General features: G+C 53.3%; 1 protein-coding gene across 1 annotated transcript in view; it reads left to right on the forward strand.

Annotated features, from left to right (window-relative positions):
* Positions 1–11372: 11372 nt before the first annotated feature.
* Positions 11373–23518, forward strand: part of HPSE2 (heparanase 2 (inactive)) — a 113659-nt gene continuing 101513 nt past the window's right edge. The window contains exons 1-2 of the mRNA XM_049810782.1: positions 11373–11632; positions 12728–12885. Of these exons, the coding sequence (XP_049666739.1) occupies positions 11373–11632; positions 12728–12885 (418 nt within the window). The remainder of the gene's footprint in view (positions 11633–12727; positions 12886–23518) is intronic.

A 23518-nucleotide genomic window follows, 5' to 3' on the forward strand; every position in this document is an offset into this window, starting at 1 on the left:
CGGCACGGCGCGGCGCGGCGCGGCGGCACACGTGGGCCGGGGGGGGCGGGCAGCCGCCGCGCCACGTGCGACCGGGAGCCGGCCCGCGGCGCCTCGGCGGGAGGAGCCGGCGGAGCGGGGCTGCCGGGACGGCCTACGCGGGGGGGGGGGCTCGTCCTCCCGTCCCGCACGGCCCACGCGGGAGCCTCCCCACGGCGGGCGGCACCGCGCGCTCTCCCCACATGTGGCGCGACGCTGGCGGCGCTGCCCGGGAGCCCATCCCCGGCGGTGCGGGGCCGCCCCCACCCCCGGCAGGTAGAGAGGGCTGCGGGCCCCGAGCAGCGAGCCCTGCCCCAGCCACCCGCCGCCGGGCTCGCTCCCGGTTTCATCCCGGCTGCACCGCGAGGGCCGGCCGTGCGGGGGGCTGCGCCTCCCCGTGCGCTGTGCGGTCCAGGGCTGCCGAAAGGCTCCCGCCGGCAGTCCCTAGAGCTGGGGTGTGCGGTCAGCCTCCCTCTGCTACCCGCCGAGGCCCAGCTCTTCAGTTCAAATTCATCTCCCTTCTTCCCGTGGGAGTGATTTTTCTTTTTTTTTTATTATTATAATGGGGGGCGGATAGTCGTTACGTTCGCGGTCCTGCTAGGAAACAAATGTACCACGCTGTAACATTTATTCTCGTGTCTAGACCCGATGGGGAATGTGATACACAAACGGGGTTTATCAGCTTCAGGAGTGGATGCTGAAGAAGGCTCTTGGGGACTGTGGAAATTTTCGGGTCCTCCCTGGACCGACATCCACGACAACCTTGAAATGGGGCTGGGGAACCGGAAAAGAGTCAGTTGCTTACAACTGTAACAGGCTCACTAGTGGCAAAACAGGCAGCTGGTCATAAAATGTCGTGGAGGAAAAGGAAATGCTCCAAAAATTCCGATTATTCACTCATTGTTGCACCCATGAAAATGGGCCACTTTCTATGTCAGTATGTCAGCAGGCAGATAGGCATGAAAAGCTGACGGGGAAATCTGTGCTTCTTGCTGTGTTAGGAGACACTCTTCCCCCTCTCTGGGAGACGCAACTCATTTTTTTCCAAATTTGATTAATTCCCTGGGATTTCACAGGGGCCATGCGCTGCTTCACACGCTCTTGCTGATCTTCCCCTTTCTAACTCTCCCCTACGTCCAGTGGGGAAATACTGCCTGGTGCTCTACCTAGGCATAATTTACAGAGGAGCCAACTGGTAAGCTCCTTTTGCAGATCTTACCCCAACTTCTATCACCTGAGGAACAAAGCTCACAAACTGTCTAAACAGTACCTAGAGTGACTAGGTACAAGCTCAGCCTGCTCCTGCCTTTCTCTCTGCAGTTGGTGGGGACGAGCACATGGCTGCTCCTTCCTTACTAGGACCCTGGGGGAACTACTGTGCAGCACCATCCCAAATTTTTGAAACTGCAGGCTGTCATCAGCACTGAATTTCTCTCAGATTTCTTGATGCCAAGAACATTGTAAAGACGATCTGGTTTTGTGCATCACTGCCATAGCGTTTTGGATCGCTGTTTGGAAGCTGTGTACCCATGCCAGTACTTACTCATCTTTATTAATTTGCAGATTAGATTCCTGAAAGATTTTCTGGGGATAAGTTTCTCTGTGTAGGAACTGAAGACTGTGAATTACAGGCTTGCTTTTTTAGTTGAGTAAGTACTTGGAAAATATTCTTGCCTATAGTACCCTTGGCATCAGAAATCCTCAGACAGCGGTTTGGAAACCAGTGGTCTAGGCTAGTACAATTTAAAAAAAAACGTGGCACTGCAGGAGGAGGAACCACAAGGTGGCAATCTCTCTCCGTACTTCTACTGGCAAAATAAACCTCTGGCAAAAAAAAATCTCGGACAGTGACTGTGTAAAGCTGCAGAGACGATTGGTCACATCTCGTATCTTCCAGAGTCGCAGCAACATTCGTTTCGATGCCGGATTTTCTCCTCTGAACGCTTTTCCCTTTGGGATGAAACTCTCAGTCTTGAAGAGGTGGCACTGGAGGCTGTTCTTTGCTGGCTTTTCCATCCTTTGCCCCAAAATGGGCACCAGATGTTGCTTGTTAGATTGCTAACTGCCAGTGCTGCTTGCATGCATGCTGGCAGAGCTACTGTGTGCTTGGAGAGGAAGTTTCCTCCTGCACTGGAGGCACTATCTGGTTCAGAGTATTGCTAACCTCATGTTATATTAATGTACAATGTAACAGTTGCATCAGGATCCTGCTTCATGCACTGAGATGCCTCAATGGGAGCAAAGTAACCTGGACGTTAGGACTAGGCAGTGACATGCAGATTGAGTGTGGCGTATGGTCTCGAGGGGACTGCAAAGCCTTAGCGACGATAGCTCCACTCCCCAAAAGATGTGGCCGCAGGGTGTAAAAACGCAGAAGAGAAATAATGCTTAGTTTGGGGCGGAGCTGCCCTGTTCCTGCAATATCAAACACCATCTGTTGCGATGAGCTCCATCTCGATCAGGACATAGTTGTGTTCTTGCCAGATGTTAGCTTACATGTGCTACATGTAAAAGTAAACTGGTGCGAAAGCTGCGGTCTGATGTGCTTTCAGTAGGATTTGCCCTGCATAAGTGACGACGTGCTAGCCAACCTCTTGCTGAGAGGATGCACTCCAGAAGTTGCAGGTGTGTGGCTGGAGCGTGTTCAATGAGTCAGGATAGGAAATATCTTCCAAAGCTCCAAATAAGACAAAACAAACTGAGCTTTAGCACATGCTCAATTGATTGAGTCTTTGGCAAAGTATGACATGAATTTGCAAGGCTCTCACTGAGGCCCGTCCCGGCTGTATCCTGCTTGGCGAGTCCTTCAGCAAGCACGGCATAGCTGTCCTTGTTTTCTTCTTAAGCTGAAGCCTCCTTCTTTTACCTGTTCTTCCCTTAGGAGATTGCTCTTTGGTTAGGAATAATAACCTGCTTCCCGCCCACCAGGACTGCTCAGGTTCTGCTTTATACCGTGTCTGCCACCACCGAGCTCCTTCTGCAGTTTCTGTGTCGTAGCCTGCAAATTCCACGACCCCTGCCAGTGGTGACATCTCTGATCACGGCTGTCCTCTTCCAGCTCTGACTGTGCAGGTCCAGGCAGGAGGACCTGGAGGAGGAGGGAAGTGTGCACATGGGGAGTTTTGTAAAGACCCCTCACATCACCTTGACTTTAAGGTCTGAAGTCAGAGACCCAGAGGCTGCGGACTGCAATTGGCTTCCTTCCTGGCTGATGGGAGCGCAGGGGGGCTGCTCTCTGCTGGTCCTCTAGAAAAGGGCCAGGAGCCACCGGGGGACTGCTAGTGGGGATAGAAATGTTAGCAATCCAAATCATGATGGGAAACAGGAAGAGTAAAGAAAATCTGGATTTTTTTTTTTAATTCCAACCCCCGCCCCCCCCCCCCCCCCCCCGAAAGCAGAAAGAAATCTAGCAAGCACAAGGCTGGCTTCTGCTGGAACATGTGTGCAACGTGATTGTCACTAATGCTCTGTAGCCAGCTGAGAGAAGATACTTTCCCCAAGTAAGTGAAATAAGCACTGAGATGTGGGATATATGATAACTTCTGAGGCAGAAGGAATAAGACCCCAGGCAAAGGAGCTCCAAACAGTGCACTGTGTCTTTTTTTTTTTTTTTTCCCCATCTCTGAGTCTGTGGTGTTGAATTAACCCCTTTTCTCTATCCTGGCCATGGTTACTGTAGGTTTGCAAAGCTTTACCCAGCCTTCTGGATGATGATGTGTTAAGCGCTTGGTTTGTGATAACCAATTTTCTCCTGAAATGATACCAAAAGTCTGCTGGTTTGATTTAAACTGTTTTCCAAGCACTTTGGTTAATAACAAAAGACAGTCCACTCCAAGAGAATCTTAACTTGAGGAAGCCATGAAATTTAATTCATTTCTGCAACTTAAATGTATAATCAGTGACATATGGTAATACTAAATACAGGGGGAAATGTCATTGTTTAAGTCAAATTTCTGCATTCAGTCAAAACCCAATAGTTGTAACATCAAACTGCAGTTTCCATTGTACAGGAAATAAAGCATCATTTTTTCAAAGAAAATAGACATCCAATTGCATGCCTATTATGTTGCTTATATAGCTTTATTTTTAGCTTTCTCCATGTTGCTGTTACTAAAGGGCTAACAGAAGGGAAACTGTGGAGGGAGAAGAAACAAGGCAACACCCAGATCATGGTAGAAAGGACAAAGGAGATGTCTGCACTGTGAATATATGCTCTTTCCCTGCAATTGTTTCTGGGTGATAAGCTACTGTGCCTGGGCTAGGGACCCTGTGCCTTCCCCCTCACTTCTGCAGACATGCCAGCACCTAAGCAGAGCTGAGGTGAGGCTGCCTTGCTGTAAGGGCTGTGGAAATGCTTCTGTCGGAGCTTTGTCATCATACATCATTTTTCTCCTGCCCCATTGCTGCCAAGCCAGGGGAAGGAACTGTTTGCTTGTTCATTGTCAGTAGGAGGGGTAGGGTTTATAGCAGATTCGTGTGAAGCTGCAGGCAGACCGTGTCTTTGCATGGTTTCAACCTTGCAAGTGGTGCTTGCAGACCTTAGTCTCTCATCACCACCTTAAAGAGGAGCAGCTCAGGAACTTAACTGTTGTTATTGGAATTTATGCAGAAAAAGGATTGCTTTTTCTCGGTTTGTTTGAGAGCTTTCACTGGGCAATGGAAGCAGGGTATTGGTCTAAGGTCTATCCAGCATCAGCCCATCTTGTTCTCCCTCCATTAGTACAGCTGGCCTTTGCCCCTCGTTCGGTGGTGCTCACTTCTGATGGTCCTCATCTGCTGGGTTCATTCTGGGCATTCACTGCTTCTACACCCCTGGCATTTCACTTTGTTTCTCCTTCGTCTACTTGTCTGGTTTTCAGGCATGACCCATAGTTCTCAGTGGTTCCTCCTCTTGCTCTCTGGCTGTGAGTTTCATGTGTTGCTTCTGATTTCTCTACACAAACCAACAGCTTGCAGCTTTGACATAGCTGATTTTTCCTGTCTGTCTATAGCAGGGCCGTGCTCAGTTGTCCTGATAGAGCTGGTGACAGAGGTGCCATAATCAAACAGATGCTGAGGACGGAAGCTTGCAGTTTTATCATTATCTGAAAGATTCCCATTTTTTTCCTGTCTTTCTCACCCCAGCAGCGTCTCTGACTTGAGAGACTGTTTTGGCTGCTGTTTCTTCCCCTGAGCTCCATCTCCTCATTGGTTTCTGCACACAGCCCCTTCCTCTTTTTCATAATTGACTCGTTTGCTCCTCCAGCCTTGCACTTCATCCATCTTCCTATTTCCCCTCTCTGATCTACTCCTCATGTCCGCTTCCTTCATTTTTGCTGCTGGAATGTGAAGCATCCCTCCAGAAAAATAGAAGGTCTCTGTGAACTTTTACCATCCCCCCTGTATTCCCTCTTCCTTCACTTCTATCCTCTCCTCCCAGATGGTGGGACAAATACTTGCTCGCATTCATTTTCAGGCTTGTAAAATTGGCACATTCAGTTCTCTTTCATGTGATGATGTGAAATGAGGATAATTCTACACATTTCTCTGCTCCTCAGGGCTGGGCTCAGTTTGAGGAAAATATTTCTGAGGCTGTTGTGGTCTTTGGAGCGCTGCAGAGCTCGGGGTCTCGCTGTTGTATTTTACCTCTCTATCTCTTTGACAAATTGCTGTCACATTTACTTCTACTCAAGATACGAAAGACAAAAGCTAAATCAGACCCAGCCATTGATGAGTTTGGAGAAGTTCATGGATCCAAAGAGTGTTCTCTGTCAAAGGGCGTTGTTATACACAGGTATTCTCAGTCATTATGTGGATTTTTTTTCTGCTTGCTGAAAAGGCACTGGGCAAAGGGGATTTCTGTCTGCTGGAATGGCACCTGGTTTGACCAGCTTCCAGAACAGTTCCCACAGCTTTATGGAAATCGTGCATCTCTGTTTTTCAAGAACCTCAAAACACCTGTTGGAAGATGGACACTTTGGGAGCTCACTAGTTCTCTCACCGTAGACAAGTCGGCAGGATTAGGGTACCCTGAGCTTGTCAGAGAATTTTTGAGACCACGTGTCAAATTAGGCAGATTAAGGAAAATAATAAATGCAGTTTATTCTAGCGGAGGACATGGTATCTAACTGCTCACAGAACTGGGAATTAAGTTACAACAAGAAAAAAAAGAAAAAAAAAAATCATTTATCAGAAGCTGCCTAAAACTCAACTTCATCCCCCCATTTTCTCATGTGTCTTTCCACGGTGTGCCAGCTAGGGAGAGCCCACACTCGCAACCTTAATGGGACCGGTGCCTTCTTTTTGTCTCTGTCCCTTTTTTTTATAGGCTTCTTAATTAGGCAGCTAGTGAGTACAGATTGACTCTCAAAGGAAAGCTTGGCACCCACTGTGCTCTATTTTCCTATGGCTAGATTTGGAAATACCAGTTTGTGTCCCTTTCATGCTGGCAAAAATGCAAAGACAGCATTGCCAACTGTGCTTTTCCTGACCAGGCAGTTGATTTTGATCGATGCCTTGCTTTTTGCACGTACGGAGGGAGGAAGCGCTCTCAGTAGGCTTGCTTTCCTCCCGCTGTCGCTGAGCTCCTTAGCCAGCCAGTCATTCTAGCCCAGACAGATGTATTTGCTAGTTACAGAGCTTCCCAGGTCACCTACATTAAAGAGCAATGCACGGATACTGTATTAAATCAAGCAGCTGTCCTCTGCCTGCTTGTTCAGGTTAGACGTGATACATAAATGTGCTAGAAAATGGTTTCAGCAGTGGAGTTCAGACTGTGCAACCCCCACCTTGAGCCACTGGCAGTTTTAGGAGATTGCATTCCAGACATTAAGACTCTTGTGGTGAAAATGATGGACACTGCAGTGCAGAAAGAGCAAGAACCTCAATAAAAAGAATCTGTCATGCAATTGTGTGCTCTGATGACTACAGCTTTACCACATTCACTGGTCTTGCTCTTCTTCTCAGAAATTGTCATACCGTGGTACAGGGCAGGAACTTAAGAGTCTGAAAAGAAAGTATATTTTGGTAAAGTATGTATGGATAACGCTCTTAATTTTCACTTGCTGAATTTTCTCCTTGCTGGCTTCTTTTAGAGCATCCATAACTCAGGTTTACTTGACAGCACTACAGAAACAGACATGGTTGATATCTTGGGAATCAAAGACATGATGATTTTTTTTTTTAAAAAGGCTGTCTAGCCTGTTTTATCCTTCCCAGCCTAATGGAGGTTTGTTTGGTACAGCACATCCTCTGATGATAATAACTTTCATCATTTATGAGCAGAAGTTTATTTTCTAGCAAACTAAAAATGTTCCTCCTAAGGAGGTTTTCCCTGTTTTCTTTTGGGCCAATTTGTACAGCCTGAGATCTCCGTTTAAATTTCCATTGTGCTTTTTCTTCTGTCTCTTTTTTTTTTCTTTTTTTTGTATCAGCCCTGCCATCCAAAGAAGTTTCCTCTGCTGAAAGCCTTCAACAACTGCTCAGACCATTTACAACAAGCACTTTCACAGGCGGTAGCTCTACAAAAGTGAGGAAAAATCAAAGCAACTACCTATAATAACGAAATTAAATGCAGATTTAAGTGTTTGTGAACTGCGACTGACTGAAAGAGTGCCAAACATTTTGCAAATATACACAAAAAGACAGGCCCCTGCTCTAATCGGCTTATAAATTAAAAGGAAAGTACATTGGCAAGAGCAGAAGAGATGATATGACATGCTTTAAATAGTTTATAGGGAGCTGGAGGATTGTTGTTTATTTGGTGATGTTGGGAAAATATTTAATGTGCTTTGGTTAAACTCTTTATAGAAATGCTTCTCCTCCCCCAGTTTTCTTTCCCAATGACTGTTTTGGAGATTAAACCCAGCAAGTTTAGAGTAGATGGAAAATGGAGAAACGTACTTCCAAATCGACAAAACCGCGAGTAAATCTTTATAGATACTTTTTACGTGAGTCAGGCTTTCTAAACTCATTATCGTAATATAAGAAAGGACCAACGCTTCACTGCCCCTGCGGACGGCCAGCCAGGGTCACAGCTGGTGTAAATTGAGATACCTCCTATCTGGTATGCATTGCTGTGCAGGAGGTGCGCCGTGGCCCCCCCATGCACCCCTTGCAGGTTCCCGGGCCCTCCCCGAGCTGCGCCGGGTGGCAGCAGCGGCGGTTCCCGGGGCTCCCCGGGCGGCAGCACTTGGGGCCCGGGGCCCTCCGTACCTCCGCGGCTGCCCCAGCACTCACAGATAACCGCAGCTTTTTAGCGTTTAAAGGACTTCTAGAGCAAACCTACAATTTATTAAAAAAACCCCACAAACACACAAAAAACCACAAAACCCAACCCCAACCAAAAACCAACCAACAAAACCCAAAAAAACAACAAACCCAAAACGGTTTATTTTTAGATTCGACTTGCCGTTGCTTGCAGCCGGATGCAAAGTGGGGTGCAATTGCTTTTCCACGGCCACCAGATCAGGGCAGGCTCCAGGCGTTGGTCTGGAAAGCTGAGACAGGTAAGTGAATATTTCCTTTAGCCCCGTCTTCCCAGAATCCGGAAGCTGACCCTGGCAGCTGGGAGACTTTTTTGCTCCTTTCCCTGCTGTTTTATGTTGTTGGTGATACCTCTGCAGATAAGTGACTTTGCTGCATCCGGAGTTTGCGTTCAAAGCAGAGACCAATTGTGAGGAACGTTTCAGAATAAACACATTTCTCCTCCAAAGGAGTTTGTTTGTAAGGGAGAAAAATGTATATCTAGGAGGTTAAACGGGATAATTAGTTTTCTTTCTTGTCCTTTACTACATAACCCACCGGAGTTTCCTTTTAAAATAGAGCCATCCTTAGCAGAAGGCACAGTACAAAATTCCGGCCTGCAACCACAACACTGATTTGAGCAACAAATGCCCCTGAAGCCTTGCTGACACCTTCTGATAATACAGGAGGGGAAAAAAATGTTATAAAATAACGAGATATTTCAGAAACTCATGTCCCTCTTTGGGAGGTGACCCCAAAACTGAGCAGCTTCTGGAGAGGAGGCTTCGGGTCCTGGGTCAGTTTTAAGCGCTATTGCAAACCGCGGCTGAAGTGTTTGCAGCCGAACACAAATTTCCAGGCTTAAATTGCCTTCTTCCTGTCCCGGGATGCCAGGGCTTTGCACAGCCGAAGTTGCACGGCCCTTTCCCCCGGATCCTCTTACTTCTTCAGCGCTCAAAGCCCCGCTGCTCCGGGCATCCCCTTGCTGCTTTTTGTCAGCCCGTGCTGCGCTCGGCAGCCTCCGCCGAGGCGTGCTTTGAGCCCCGCTCCCCTCTCCGCCTTAGCGGGATGATTTCACGACAGGTCCTGGTCTGTGCATTCCCTGCTCACCCCTAGCAGGGCCAGAGGTATGTGTCGTCCTCCCCCTCCGTTACTATTCAGTGCACAGTGACTCCGTGCCCCGGCAGCCCCTGCCTGGGTAACCCGGGGCTGGCAGCGGGGCAGACCCGGCTGCCCCCCGGGGCGATGGGCTCGAAGCGTTTCGTGGGGTAGAGAGAAGAGGGGAAGGGCGATTTCCACGGGGGACGGCGCCGCCCGCGGACTTCCCCAGGCCCGAGCGCCTCCGCTTCGTGCGGGGCTCCGCCGAGCGCACCGAGCTCCGGTACTTGCCGTCGCGGGAGACACCGGGCCCGCTCCCTCCGCCTCCCGGGCCCGGGCTGGGATGGACGAGGAGCGCAGTGGCTCCGTACGGGCACCGGGAGGAGCGGGAGAGGGTTCCCACCGCGGGGAGCCCTGCCGGGACGGCGGGCTGCCCGTACGCCGGCTCGTAGCCGACCCCGGCCGGGCTCCCCGAGGGCGGCCGGCCGGGCTCCGGCTCGCTCTTCCGTGCGGTTCCTTGCGGCTCGGCGCCGGGCGCGATTTGTGCCTCTCTCCCGGAGCCCCGCTGCTCCGTGCCGCCCCGGCCCCTCCCGACCCCGGCGCGGGGGGTGTCCGCAGGTGGGTGCCGGCTCCCCCGCCGCGCCGGGCCCCTCACCAGCAGATGGTGCTGCGGGCGCCCCATCCCCGGGGCTGCGGGGCCCCGACGGACCGCACCGGGCCCCGCTCGGCCCAGGCGCTCTCAGCCCTCTGTCGCCGGGCCGGGCAGCGGCACCGGGGCCCTGCGTGCAGCCGGGCCCGGACGAAAGGGAGACCGGGGCGGGCCGCGGCGGCGGGGGGGGGGGGGCAGGTAGGACGCGTTGCGTGTCCCGGAGCTCGCCGGCTGCCGGTGTGCGAGAGCCCGGGGCTTGCCCGAGAAGCGGCTGCTGGCGGGAGAGGATGCCCGGTTCGGGTGGGCACTCCCTGCGGTGGGCCGTCGCTCCCGGGATGCTCGGCAGCCGCCATCGATCGCGGGCCCGGTGCCACCGGCCTGCGCCCAGCGTCGAGAACCGCGGCCGCTTGCACCTCTGCAGAGCGCCGAGCCCGGGCCGTCCTGCCCCGGGGCCGCCCCGCAGGCAGCGGCCGCGGGCTGGCCCCGGCACGGGGGACATCGTCGGTTCCGTCGAACCGTGCTGTCCTTGGCACCCCCGGCGCGGTCGTTTCCACAGCGGGCGCCGCCGCCGCCGCCGCCCCCCTCCTTTCCTCGCCGCCGAGCCCCGAGACCGGCGGGAGAGGCCCGATTCCCCGTGCGCGGGCCGGCCGAGCCGGTGGCTCCGGACGGGGCGAGGCGAGCGTGCCCCGCCGGGGCTCCGGGCTGCCGGCGGCTCCGAGCCCCGCTGCGCCCGTCGGGTCCCGCGGAGCCGTCAGCGCTCAGCCCCGGGGGCCTCGCCCAGCACCGCGCGTCCCAGCTCGGCTCGGGGCGAGCTCTCCCCGCGGATAGTGCTTTTTTTTTTTCGGGGTGATTAACTCCCCTTTCCCCCAACCAGGGCCGCCCCCGCAGCCTTACCGCCTGGGCCGTTCTTGCAGCCGGCGACAAGCTAGGGCCGTGCTGGGCGGCCGCCGCCCTCCGACCCCGGTGCGGAGCTCCCCGGTGTCTCGGTGTCCCGGCTCCGGCCCGGTTTTGCGCGGTGCGGGAGCTCCCGCGGCGGAAAGCGGCCGCCGGTGGGCGGCGGAGCCGGCGCAAAGCGAAAGCTCGGTGCTGGCGGGGCTGCGGCGGGGCCGGCGGGCCCCGAGCCGAGGGGGTTAAACCAGGAGCCTCCCCTTACCTTCAAAAAGTTAAAAATGTCTGGAGCCTGCATCTCTTAAAGGGGCGGTGCTGGCTGCAAGGAGTCTTGGCACCGGCTGCGAGAAAGGCTGGTCAGGGGCGTGAGTTCCCCTCCACCAGCACCAAAACATTGCAAAAAAAGGCAGAGCGCCCCACACTTTAGATAAGGACAATTAGCCACCAGCGAGCCCCTGCAGACAGCGAGTTAATTAGGGGTTTCCTGCTCTCCGGCATGCCCTGTCCCAGCTCCTGCCCCCCCGGGCTCTTAGCCCTGATGGCACCTGGGCTGGCTCTCATGGCCACCTTCTCGCTGCCCTCCCAGGCCGGGGACAGGAGAGCGCTGCCGGTGGAGAAACCTCCAGGTGTGAAGGGAAGAACTCTCATTCTCCTTGATGTCAACACCAAGAGCCCTGTCAGGATAATCAGTGAGAATTTCCTCTCCCTGCAGCTGGACCCCTCCATCATTCATGATGGCTGGCTCGATTTCTTAAGGTAAGGCAGGAGCCCCCCGGCGCCCTCCCCACGCCGCCCGCGGGGCTCCCCGGCGGCCCCGCCGCCCAGCCCCGCCGGGCTCCGCGCTGCTGGCGGCGCTTGTTGTGACGGAGGGAGCGAGGCCATGGTTTCCATTAAGATGCACATGTTTGCAATGGAGAAAGCATTTCGGAGACTTATCAGTTATGACTGCAAAAATGTCGTGCTCCCTTCGCTCCAACAACCGCTCCTCCGCAAAAAAAACCACAACACGGGGCCGAGGCAGCACAGGGAAAAAAAACCCAAAAACCCAAACCCGAACAAAAACCAGCAGCAGGAACGGGGCCGCCTGCCGAGCCGAGCCGAGCCTTCCCCAGGTCCCGACGGGCGGAGAGCGGGGTGTCGGCCAGGTCTTCAGAGCCCTCCGCTCCCGGGACTTCCAGCCCCGCGCGGGGGGCAGAGCCGGGCTGCAGCTGCGCTGGGCTCCACCGGCGGTGCGGAGCGGCCGCGGCCTGGAGGCGCTGGGACGGCCAGAAAGCCCTCTCCCTGCTGGGTAAGTCGGGGAGGGAGAGCGGGTCTCCTCCGCACGCCCGCTCCGAGGGTCCCTTCGCCTGCCGCCTCCGGGGAAGGAGCGGGGCGAGGAGGCGGGAAGGCGCGGGCGAAGCGGAGCCGGGCCGGCTCCCGCTTTCCTCCCCTCCCCGGCTCCGCTCCCCTCCCTGCCGGCTCGGCCCGCGGCACGGTCCCGGGCTGAGCGCTTCTGCCTCCGGGACGCCGCTGCACTTGTCCGGGGGGCGCCGGGGCCGGGGAGGGGAGGGGAGCGGCGCGGCGGGGGGGGGCGGTGGGGGGGAGAGACCCGGGTCCCGCCGGCCTCCGGGCCACCGCCGGCGGGCGGGGCGGCTCCCCGCTCCCGGGCCGCGCCGCTCGGCCGGCGCAAAGCCCCGCAGCCGGGTGCCGCTGCGGTGGTACCCGCACCGGGCGGGGCAGCAGCGCCGGGGAGGGCAACGGCGGGTCCCCGAGCCCCGTGGCCGCCGGTCGTTGCCGGTACCGGGGCCGGGAGGGGAGGGCCCGGCCCGGCCCGGCCCGCGGCGCCCTCAGCCCGCTCTCTGCTCTCCCCAGCTCCCGGCGGCTGGTGACCCTGGCGCGGGGCCTGGCTCCCGCCTTCCTGCGCTTCGCGGGCAAGAGGACGGACTTTCTGCAGTTCCACAACGTGAAGAACCCGGCCAAGAGCCGCGGCGGGCCCGGCCCCGACTACTACCTCAAGAACTACGAGGACGGTGAGCTCCGGGGCCGGGGCGGGGGGCGGGCGCGGCAGCGGCAGCGGGGGGCTGCGGGCGCGGCAGCGGGGGGCTGCGGGCGCCGGGCGGTCCTGCTCCGCCTGCCCCGCGCTCCCTGCGCCCAGGCGGGGCCGCGCCGCGCCCGGGCAAGCGCTGCCGCCGGGCACCGGGCAGGGGAGCCTCCCCCGCGCCCTTTCCTCCCCGGGAGGGGCGAGCCGGGGAGCTCGGCGGAGCCCGCCTGCCCGTTGCCCGTGGATCCGGCGGATGCCGGCCCCCGGGAACAAAAGGCCGGCAACGGGGAGCGGGGCTTTTCGTATTCCCCCCCCCCCCCCCTTCCCCCCCTTCCCCGCCGCGTCCGCCGGCTCCCTTCGCTCCCAAGCCCCGAGCGGGCAGCGCCGCCCGCTGCAGAGGGGGGCTTTGCCCCCGTTCCTGGCGGGGACCGGGCACCGCAGCCCCGGGCTGCCCGTGCACGCACCGCCCCGCGCCTCTCCCGCGGCTCTCGGGGAGCCCAGCCTTTCCCCAAGGAACCCCGCCGTCGTTCCGCGTTTCTCCGCCCGCCGCAGACCCGGGGCTCCCCGCCGGGCTTGGCGGCGGCTGGGCCGCTCGGTCCCCGCCTGCCGGTGCCCGGCCGGGGCCGCCCCCCCCTCGCCCCGGACCGCTCTGCCTTCGTAGGTCTTTCTAAAGGGCACTGCCTGGCCCACGGCTTTCCGCTGCTCCCCTCTTCTCCGCGGCTCTGCCCTCCTCCCCAGCGGTCCCCAGCTGCAGTAAAGGCTTTCACCTTCTGCGGCCCTTCATTCACACAAAGAAACTTCGTAGAAAAGTCAGGGCCAAGGCTCCATCCTAAGGCATTTGTTTTAAGAAGCAGGATACCATGTCCGCATGCAGGAATTTATTGATTTTTTCTCTCTTGCTTCTTTTTTTTTTTTTTTTAAACTTTTTTTTTCTTACTCAATGACTTACAAAAATTAGCTGAAGATATTTCCATAAGTAATTTTGAAGGCCAATTAATGCCAGACAGATCCCGGTGGGCAGGTCTGTGGAACAGAGGAAGTTTTGCAGAGACCTAGTCAGCAGCACAGTGCTGAATGGAAAAAGCAGATGCATTTGCCAGTTTTCTGATGGCTCTCACTCCCGCTGTTCCCTCACGTAACATCTGATCTCACGGAGATGAATGTCCCTCTATTCCCACACGCAGGCAGGTGGGTAGGTTTGCGTGCTCCATCTTTCGCTTGGTCTCCTAGATGGAGCAATCCCGATGTTATTCCTTGTTTTTCTTCTCCTTGTAACAAATCTCGGGATTGTTGTAAGCTCTGCCTACTGAGATGTACTTCAGGAGAAAGTGCTGGCCAAACCTGCCGCAGCCACCTTGAACAGAAGAAATTAAGCGTAGTGCATAAAATTGTGGATGGGACTCATACAAAACATTTGTAGGAATATATTTTCCCACTTTCAATATTTCAACAACTTGCAGGAGAGAACTTGCACTTATTAAATGTCTTCACAACAGCTTTCATGTTAGGGAAGGACTGAAAGCTTTTGTTTTTTTCAGTTTTCCTCATGGCAATAAAGTTGAAATGTAGCAGCCCTTCAAAATGAAGCTTCTCATAGAAGTTGTAACCACAGGTCTTAACTTTTCATCACTTAAATATGGAACAGAACCATTGCAAATGTGGGTGAGGGAAGGAGGGGACACATGTGGTGTGTATCAAGCATCGGTGTAAATCAGAAAGGTGTGGTAAAAGGGATTTCCTGCCTGGAAGCAAAGCTTTCGTATTTGTTCTTAAGATCTGTGTGCAAACTCCAGGGCTAGAGTTGCTGGTAGCTCGCATCTTTTTGTGCTGAGGCTGCACCGAGCGCTTCACTAGAGGGATCCAGTTCTCCAAAATGAAATCCTGATGCCACTGCAACTCTCTGCCCTGCTGTACTGGATCTGAGCAGCCATCTTCTTTCAGAGCACTGGTCTGGTTTTTGTTCCCTCATCTGTGGCTCGCCCGGGACCTGCTTGGGATCAGGGCATGCACAAATGTACAAGCAGATGCCCTTGCGGTAAAGAACTTGCAGCCTGCACAGACAGCACAGAAAAAAAGATGCCAATCAGCGCCTGAGCGTGGGGGAAGCCAGCAAACGTCCTGCTAGGTAGCCTTCCTCCTCTACAAGTTATCTGGGGTGGTTGGGGTTGTTTTCCATGTCTGTGGCCTTTTGTATGTCCAGCATCTATTTTCTGAAATTTCTTGTCTCGGCTTTAGTGGCACAGGAGTGGGGAAGAAGCGGGGGGACTCGATTAGTTAAAAAAGTCAGAAAATAATGAGAAGAGAAATCAGTGAATCTCTGTCTTATGCATCACCTTCGTGATTTTTAGTTACATGACAAGTGATAGTTTGGTTGTTTTCTGCTTCAAGTGTTTGTCTTTTTGCCTGTTCACCCTGTGGGTGCACAGAGACTCCAGGCCCGTGACCCCAGTGCCTGGACTCTCTTTGCAGCCCCCACGGGTGTTCCCCTGCCTCGTGTTCCCATGTGGCCTGTGCATGGATGGGGAGGGAAGGGCACATCTTACGTTCCTCTCAGCTGCAGCAACTCAATAGGGTGCAGGACTGAGAGGTGAAGGGCACCTGTACAAGACTGCTCGGAGAACTGCAGTCACTAGTGAGGGACTCTGTGAGTGGTAGGCACATTACAGGCAGCTGCACTCCTCTGCGTGCTCACAGGCTACCCCAGTGTGGCCATCTCAGGCATTCAGGTGGGCAGCAGCACCTTTGCAGCATCCTTCATGGATCGTCTGCCCTGTGACCATGCTTGCTGGAGTTTGAATGAATCTCTGTACAGGGACCTTTGCGCTGTAAATCCCCCTCTGCCACCCTGTTGCCCTCCAGACCGGGTATTCTTCACTGCTGCCTTTGATAGTCTTTTCTATCTCTGTAGTGCTCCACCTTCCTGATGACTCAGAGAGTCGCCCTACTCTTTCCCCTCTGTTTAGATTTCTATTTATTTCCCTTTCAAACTGTTACAGCCATGCGTACCTCCACCTGAAAATTGCCTTTACCTAGACCTGCCTTTGGGCTCACCAGCCCATCTTTTTCCTTTGCTTTCCTCCATTGAGAGTGTGGGTGCTCTCTGAGGGTTATAGTAATTGTTTTAGACTTGTGTCTAAAATGTACTTAATTTTCCTGAAATAAGGTGTTCCCTTTAGGCTTCAGGGTCATTCTTGTACAAATTCTTCCTGGAAGCACAGATGTGGAAGTATTGTGTAATACCAGGTGTGTACGGCGTCTGTCTTTTGTAACTCTGAACAACCTCACCCCAGTCCAGACCAGTCATGTTTGGGCAGTAAAGGTAACTAAGTGGTGAGCGATCTGTGGTGGCAGCCTGTGGTGCCCAGGAAGAGGCTGCGTGTGGCAACTTGTTTCAGCACTGCGTATAAAGCTGGCACAGCAGTTTCATCACCTGGTGGCAGGTTTGTCCGTACCTGACAGAGCAGCTTCCGTAAAGCTGTAAAGTGATTGCCTGTGATGAATGGTTTAAGTGAGCCGCAGGGTGTGCAGTCCCTGTTGATGGTAGCATGGCTATATGCACCCCCTGAACTTTGCTAACTATGAGAAGGTCATCTAACTAATCTGTTACATTAACACCTCAGCCTATAGTGTACACCAGGTGGCTGCCATCCCATGCAGCCCCTACTTTGCGTGGTCAGTCCTGGAGTCCAACCTATTTGGGTATGGCATTGGCCAGCCTGAGGTCTGTTAGAAACAGAAAACCAGTTTAATGTATGTCACGTTCTGTGGTACCAGGAGGTGGGGCTGTGCCAGAGACTTTTTGACATTTGATGATCAAGAGGGGTAACGTTTTTAGCCTGAGACACTTTTCTCTCCCTTAAATGGTGTTTCTCTGTATGTGCCCTGCTGAGTTTGTTTTTCTTCACCAGCTGTGCTGAGAGTAGTGCTTTGTTATCTGGAGATGGGTTTCTCTCCTGCCATAGGCACATGTCTGATCCCTGGGCAGGTACCAAGATGTAAGGTCTCATGCTCAATCTATGTAGTAGACCTGCTTCTCCTTTTGCTGTTGAATTGTCTACCAAGCAATCCGTTTGTCCTGTCCTTTCAGCTGCCTCACACATGCCAAGGACCAGTTGGGTCTGAGGAATGGGATGATAAGAAACATTAGTCTCCAGGAAAACAGGCTTGAGCAGCTCCTTTTTGGAGCAAACACACAGGGCAACCTTTTTGCTCAGGCTGTAGTTGCTGGTACAAAACCTCTTCTGAAGTTGGGTTTGCTAAAACCTGACTCACATGCTGCCCTGGAGCTTGGTGTTGGAGCGTTACATGTGGTGTGGAGACCTGGTGTTGGTTCAGCAAGGGTGCTGCAGGTGCTGTCTCCTTGCCTGAACCTAGAGCCCAGTTTGGAAGCTCCCTGCTGGTGCTATAGCGTGAGTGTGGTGGGCTAATGTGGAACCTGCTCATCTGCTGGGTGGTCCTCAACTGCCTTTCACCTGGAAGCCACACAGACCAGCTTTGCACAACCTGTGGTGGCATAAACATTGCTTAGAGTTTCCCCCTGTGCATATGTGCTGTGAAGGAGAAATCAAGGGAGAAAGAGAAGTTACTCGTAGCTGGAGTTCTTCAAGATATGTTGGCCCAAGCGCACGGCTCATCCATCCTGTCCCTCAGGCTCGTAGCCTATTGGGCTTGTGTGGCTGAGAAGAGACCAAAGGACATTTACCACACACAACCAGTATGGGCCTCTGTGGGTCATGGGAGGGAGAGGGGAAGGGGAGCACATATGCATGCTGTAGGTAGTGCGTCAGAGAAGTTTCTGAGCTGAAGTGCATATGGACAACACATTTCAAAAATACTCTCTTAATTACTGGTAAGTTACTTCCTTCTATTTTATCTCCTTTTTTGGAGAGGATACTGGGCATCTGGAAAAATGGCCGATTACCACAAACAACTGGAAAAAGACATGTTTCTTATGCCTTCCATACTAGTCAGGAGATTTTGCCATATAGTGTGGGAAACTTCTCATTATGCTGTGTAATTCTGGCATAGGTTTTCTGGGCGTGCTTTCAGTCTGGGATCCATTCCTTCAGACGCTTTCAGGTACCTGGCACTTCATCTGAACCTTGAGATTTGTGCAGCAGTGGGAATGTCATTTCACCCTTGCTCAGTTTGTATTGCACAGGATGCTTCTAGGATGCCGTGCTTTTAGAGTATGTGCAAGGGTCTTAGGTATCAAGTGGAAAGGAAGATAATAAATGCTAAATGACCTGAGGATTCCTTTACATGTGTGTCTGGTTGCGCAGGGGCTGGAGCTGACCTCAGCCAGGGCTGCTCCTCCCACCCTTCTGCCCCTTCTGGCATGTTCCTGCTCTCTCCTGTGTCTGGAGCCTGAGTTTACCTGGTGAGTCAGTTCAGGGAACCCCGCTGGCCAAAACCTGATGGTGGAGAGGTGCTTGCACTTCAACTCATTCAGCTGCCTGAACCGATTAATGACACGTGGCCGTGGAGGTGTAGAGGACAGTGCTGGAAAGGAAAGCTTGCAGGGAAAGATGGGAGTGCAGCAGCCTCAGCCTTGGTCAGATTAAATCCTACAAAACTGTGTCCTGAAGGTGGTGAAGCTTGGTTTGCTGCCACCAAAAGGGCTGGTCCCCCTGCCTTCTTTTGCTCTGCACTGTGTCCTTCTGCTGCTTCCCTTCTATTGGTGCTGGCATGTTTCTGATCCTCTGCTAAGCCAGCAGAAAACTAATTCGGGCGGGGGGGGGGGGGGGGGGAAGACAACTGTTTTACTGTGAATTTAGTGAGTCATCATGGGGTATGAAGATACCAGAGCCAGAGCAAGGGAGGGTTATCACCATGTGGCTGGGACTGCCCCTTTGGCTCTGCCAGCTCATAAAACTTAGCAGCAGGTATTTCTGCATGAAGAACCATCCTGTTGTCCCAGTAAAAATGAACAAGTTTTCCTTTATTCAAGGAATCACCTTCTGTTTCTGGTCACCCAGAGCCCCTTTTTGTCTGCCTAAGCATCCCTCAACAGTTCAGGCATCTGTCCTTGCCGAGCTTGCAGAGGGACCAGTTGTTTTTTCACCCTCCCAGTGTTTAAAACACGGCTCCTTTGGGAGGGCTGCAGCATTTCAGGCATTGCAAACACTCGGTCCCAAAAGACAGGTAGAGCCTCTGGTGTCCTTCGGCCTCCTGGGAATTGCCAGACCGGGGGCTGCTCCGTGCCTTGGCGTGAGCTCTGAGGCAGCCTCCTGCTCTCTAGTTCCCAGGCACCACAACTGCAGGGAAGGAGCTGCAAACTGCTCTGCCTGGCAGGGATTTCTATGTAAGGAGCACCAGTGCTTAGTTGTTTCCTCAGAATTTTTTTAAAAAAAGACCACAGAAATCACCTTACACAAGGTAAGGGAGATACTGTCTATGCAGGAGGTGCTTCCAAAAATTTCCTGTTTATCTCAACTTTTTATTTTTAAATTTCAAACTGTTTTGCTAGAATTATGCATGAAAATTGTTTTAATAACTGCAGGAAATGGCATAATCAAAGAATTAGATCCTGATTTGTTAGCTATTTGCTGGTATATGGGTGAGATGAAAGATTTCTATGGTTATATGTTTGATTGTTTATAATAACTGTTCTAAATTCTCTAAAAAAATTACATATTTTTGCTAGTTCCACACTTTTTTGTGTGCTACATCTTCTTATGAATTAAAAGTGATTCATGCAAAGTTACATGCACGAGGGAAATGTGTATGACTTTTCATATACGACTATGGGTTTTAAATTAGCAGTTGCTATTCAGGGAAAATTTTTTGAATTTATGGTCTCTGAATACATTTAGGGAAATAAAAAGTGAATCCAATGTTAGAAATATTAGAAAAGAATTGCAGAAACTCATTGAGAGCATTCTTATGCTATAAGCAAACTAGGTGACGACACATTAATTGGTGTAAATAATATATATGTGTAGAATAGGGTGATGGAAATGATCAAAGTCACAGCTTTCAGTCATAGAGCTTAGAGTTTTTTTCAGCTTGGAAAAAATGTCTGAGAATATGATAAATGCTGTGAACTCAGTGGCACAGAGAGAAGACAGTTTGGGAATGATTATTTTCTTGTTTTCATGACACAAGAAATAAGGAGCGTCCAGTGGAATTATTACATATAAAACAAACAAATATGTCTGTTTTTTGTTTTTTTTTTTTTTTTAATATAGTGGGAAATAACTTGTGGAACTCATTGTCAGGGAATTTTGCCCAGCTAAAAGAAAGGAATGGTACTGATGTGTCAGAAATTTGCCTGTTGAAGACAGACATGATGAGGATGCAGTTTTTGGCTTGAGAAATCTTCAGGCTTTCTAAATAGAAATTGTGTTCCAAATTTCACAATCACTGGGCATTTTATAATAATTGCAGCAGACAAATCTGGTGTTTAAAGCATTTTAAGATGTGTTGATTTAAAAAGTAGATATTTTACAACTTTGGCAACCTGCAATTTGTAAGAGTTTTGGCTGGTGACCCATTAAACATCTATTTAACTTCTGCACTAACACCATTTTCTAATATTTCAGTTTTTTAGCGAGAACATTTAGTTTTTGTTAACATAAAATAGTTTGCTTTTTTCCTTTTAAAATTCACTTTCTAAGGCTGGAAAGCTGAAGCAAACAGTCCCATTAGGAGGATGGCCAACCTCAGCTTGTTCTGGTGCCACGGCAGTGGCAGTGGTGACCGTGGCTTTTGCTGGAGTGGCGATGGCTGCGGGCAGCGCTCGCTTTCACACACACACACACACACACACACACAGAGAGAGAAGGATGAGTTACTGCTCCTCTTCACCCTTCTGTCACGCATCCCTTTGACCATAACCGTATCCCTCTGCCCTGTCCGCATAAAGGTGGGTCTGTGCCCTGACCAGCTGCAACAGCCAGTGTCTGCTCCGTGACTCCAGTGACTCCCGGAAGGGAGGTCGCCTGTGGGCAGATGGTGGCACGAGCCATGGGCTGGGCCTTGCTCGCCGGCCACGCTGGTGCCCTGTAAGTTCCCGTGTGCAGAAGCTCACCGTGGGTCGGGGAAAGCCTCTCCAGCAGGCAGCCGGGAGCTGTCTCTGTGTGCCGTCCCGGAGGTTTCACGGCTGGGGAGCTCTCCGGCCCGGTACTGGTATGGTGGGAAACGGTTAGTGCGAGCCCGTGGTGCCGGCGGCTCGCAGGAAGGGACTGCTAGTCCTGGGACGCCCTGGGATGGGCATCTCGCCCTGGGATGGGATTGCTGTGCTCGAGTCGCTCCCGAGGGGCGTTTGCTAACTTGTCCTTCAAAATTTCCGTGGGTAGACGGGGTGGCCTCCAGAGGCGGCACGCCTGTAGGCTCCGGAGATGCGCAGATCCCATAGGCGGGACAGAGAAAAGTGCAGGCGCTCGGAAACGAAGCCGCCTTTGCAAAGCAGCATCCTCCGCGCAGGGTTCGCAGCCCGGCGAGGGGAGAGCTCCTTGCGGGAGCCCGGCACCTCAGCCGCTCCCGGGCTTTCCCCTCCGTGCGCCGGTGTCTCCCGCCAGCCGCAGCTCACCTGACCGCCACACGGGTGTGCTCCCGCCATACCGCACGGCGGCTGCCGGACCCCGCACCGCGGGACCCGCGGCGCCGCCGCCGCCGCCGCCGCCGGGCCGCCCCGGAGCGCCGCGCCGCGCCGCGCCGCGCCGCTCCGCTCCGCTCCGCCGGGGGTCCGCCCGGCCGGGCCGCCGCCGCGGGAGGCTGAGCTGGCCAGGGTACTGACCCGGCCCCGGCCCCGGCCCCGGCCCCTCTCGGGGCAGAGCTCGTGGTCTGCCGTCTTTGGAAACCATTTGGCATCCTCTGGGGCTCCCACATCTGGAGTTCTTCTTTCGCACTTCTGGCAAGCGCTGCTCGGTTTCGTGTTTTGCTGGGTGGTTTATTTCTATATTTTTTTTTTTTTTTTTTATCCACGTTCAGGAAGGCAGCGAGTGTCCTTCTCCTGGAGCTCCTGCTAGGGGACTGCCCTGTCCAGCGCCTCCTGGGTTACTCTCCTCCTTGCCCTCCTTGCGTCTCTCTCTTTTCTGTCTTATCCTTTAAGATTTGAGGGCAACGAGCTCCTTGCTGGCTGTTTCCCCTGTGTTGCTCGGCTGAGACTTCCCCTGAGCCTCCAGAAGCTGTGGCCTGCCACCCCTCTTCACTCGGTGCTGCTGGTCCCCAAAAGTGGTGCGGAGGTGCCCTTGCCTCCCAGCCCTGCACTGAGTACAGCCTGGTGGGGTCTGGATGACCAGACGCCGAGTTCTTTGGAGAGATCCATATCCCAGACATCTGCCCATTGTTTAAGCTGGAGCTATAATGAATGTGGGGTCCACCTCTGGTTTTACGTCTTGGGCAAGTTTCTTGGGTCCTTCATCAATTTCAGAAGCCAGGACCTTGCATGTCTTGCCGCTGCTTCCTGAATATCTGCAGTGGTAGCTCTCTGAGCACCCCATGAAGACAACTGCCAGAAAGTGCCCCCGCTTTCTGTGCCCTGCACACCTTCTTCCAGACTCTCCCAGGAATTTGTCTGAATGTGACTTGACTTCCTTGTGCTAATCCCTGTCACTGCAGCTCCATCACCTAAGGCCAGGACTCCAAACGCTGCTCCTGCTCCTCATTCCTGGGCCTGGTCCCCTGGGCCTGCCCTTTGTCCCCAGACCCTGCTGACAGTGGACACAGGGCCATCCCTTGCCCAACCGTGTGTTTGCTGTGACGTGTGGTCCCTGAGGATGGAGGTAGGGGTGTCATGCAGGACCCGCTGCCACGTCCCCTTGCACTCTCCAAGGTGCTGTCCTGGCCCCTGACCGGGAGGGCAAGGACCCTGGTCCCAGGCCAATGGTTCCTCCACATGGGTCCACATTGGCCCTGGTTTGGTTTTTAGGAGCCCTCCATCCCTTTTAGGAAACAAACTTGTTTTGACCCAGCCTGGACTCCCTTATAGCCGTTTGAAGAGAACTGGAGATGGTGTATTGACTGTCTAGTTTCAAACCTCTCTGCCTCTCAGTCTTCTCCTCTTTCAAGGCCTCCTTGATGTGTTTTGCTCCATTTTGCCTTGGGGGTGGGGGCATACGACTGTTGCATTCAGTTCTGTGGGAAAGGAAATCCGTCACCCGGGAAGGCGAATGACTATTCATGAGCTCCAGGTGACACCAGTAGCTGTAGTAATAGCCTTTCTGGTGTGGGAGACTGATAAGGTTGTGTTTCTCAATCTTCAGTTCTCCAAATATCTCACACAACAGGGGTTCAGGATTGTATCATTCATTAGTCAGGCAGAGTTTGGGTAGGCCCAAATCTTACTCAGTGTCTACCTAAGAGGTTGTACACCAAAAGCACATGGCTGGGGTGTGTGCGCTCTGCAGAGGAACATTATTCCTTCTTCTTGCTCCATCTCATCTCTCTGCATCGAAGGCCCTGTGCTGGGTGTGAAAATAGTGAGCCATATTTTCATGCTAGCTGGATGCTGCCCTATCTCCACTCCTGAGCATGCTAGCTGTGGGTGGAGGAGAGAACTCATGTCTCTAACTACAGACCACAGGTGCTTTAGTGACATTACTGTTCTGAGCAGTCTTTTTTAGGCAGGCTTTGGAGAAGCTGTGTTAATCCCAAACTATGCAGTAAAGAGACAGACA

The sequence above is a fragment of the Accipiter gentilis genome, chromosome 9, assembly GCF_929443795.1.
Source record: "Accipiter gentilis chromosome 9, bAccGen1.1, whole genome shotgun sequence".
Taxonomy (NCBI): Eukaryota; Metazoa; Chordata; class Aves; order Accipitriformes; family Accipitridae; genus Astur; species Astur gentilis.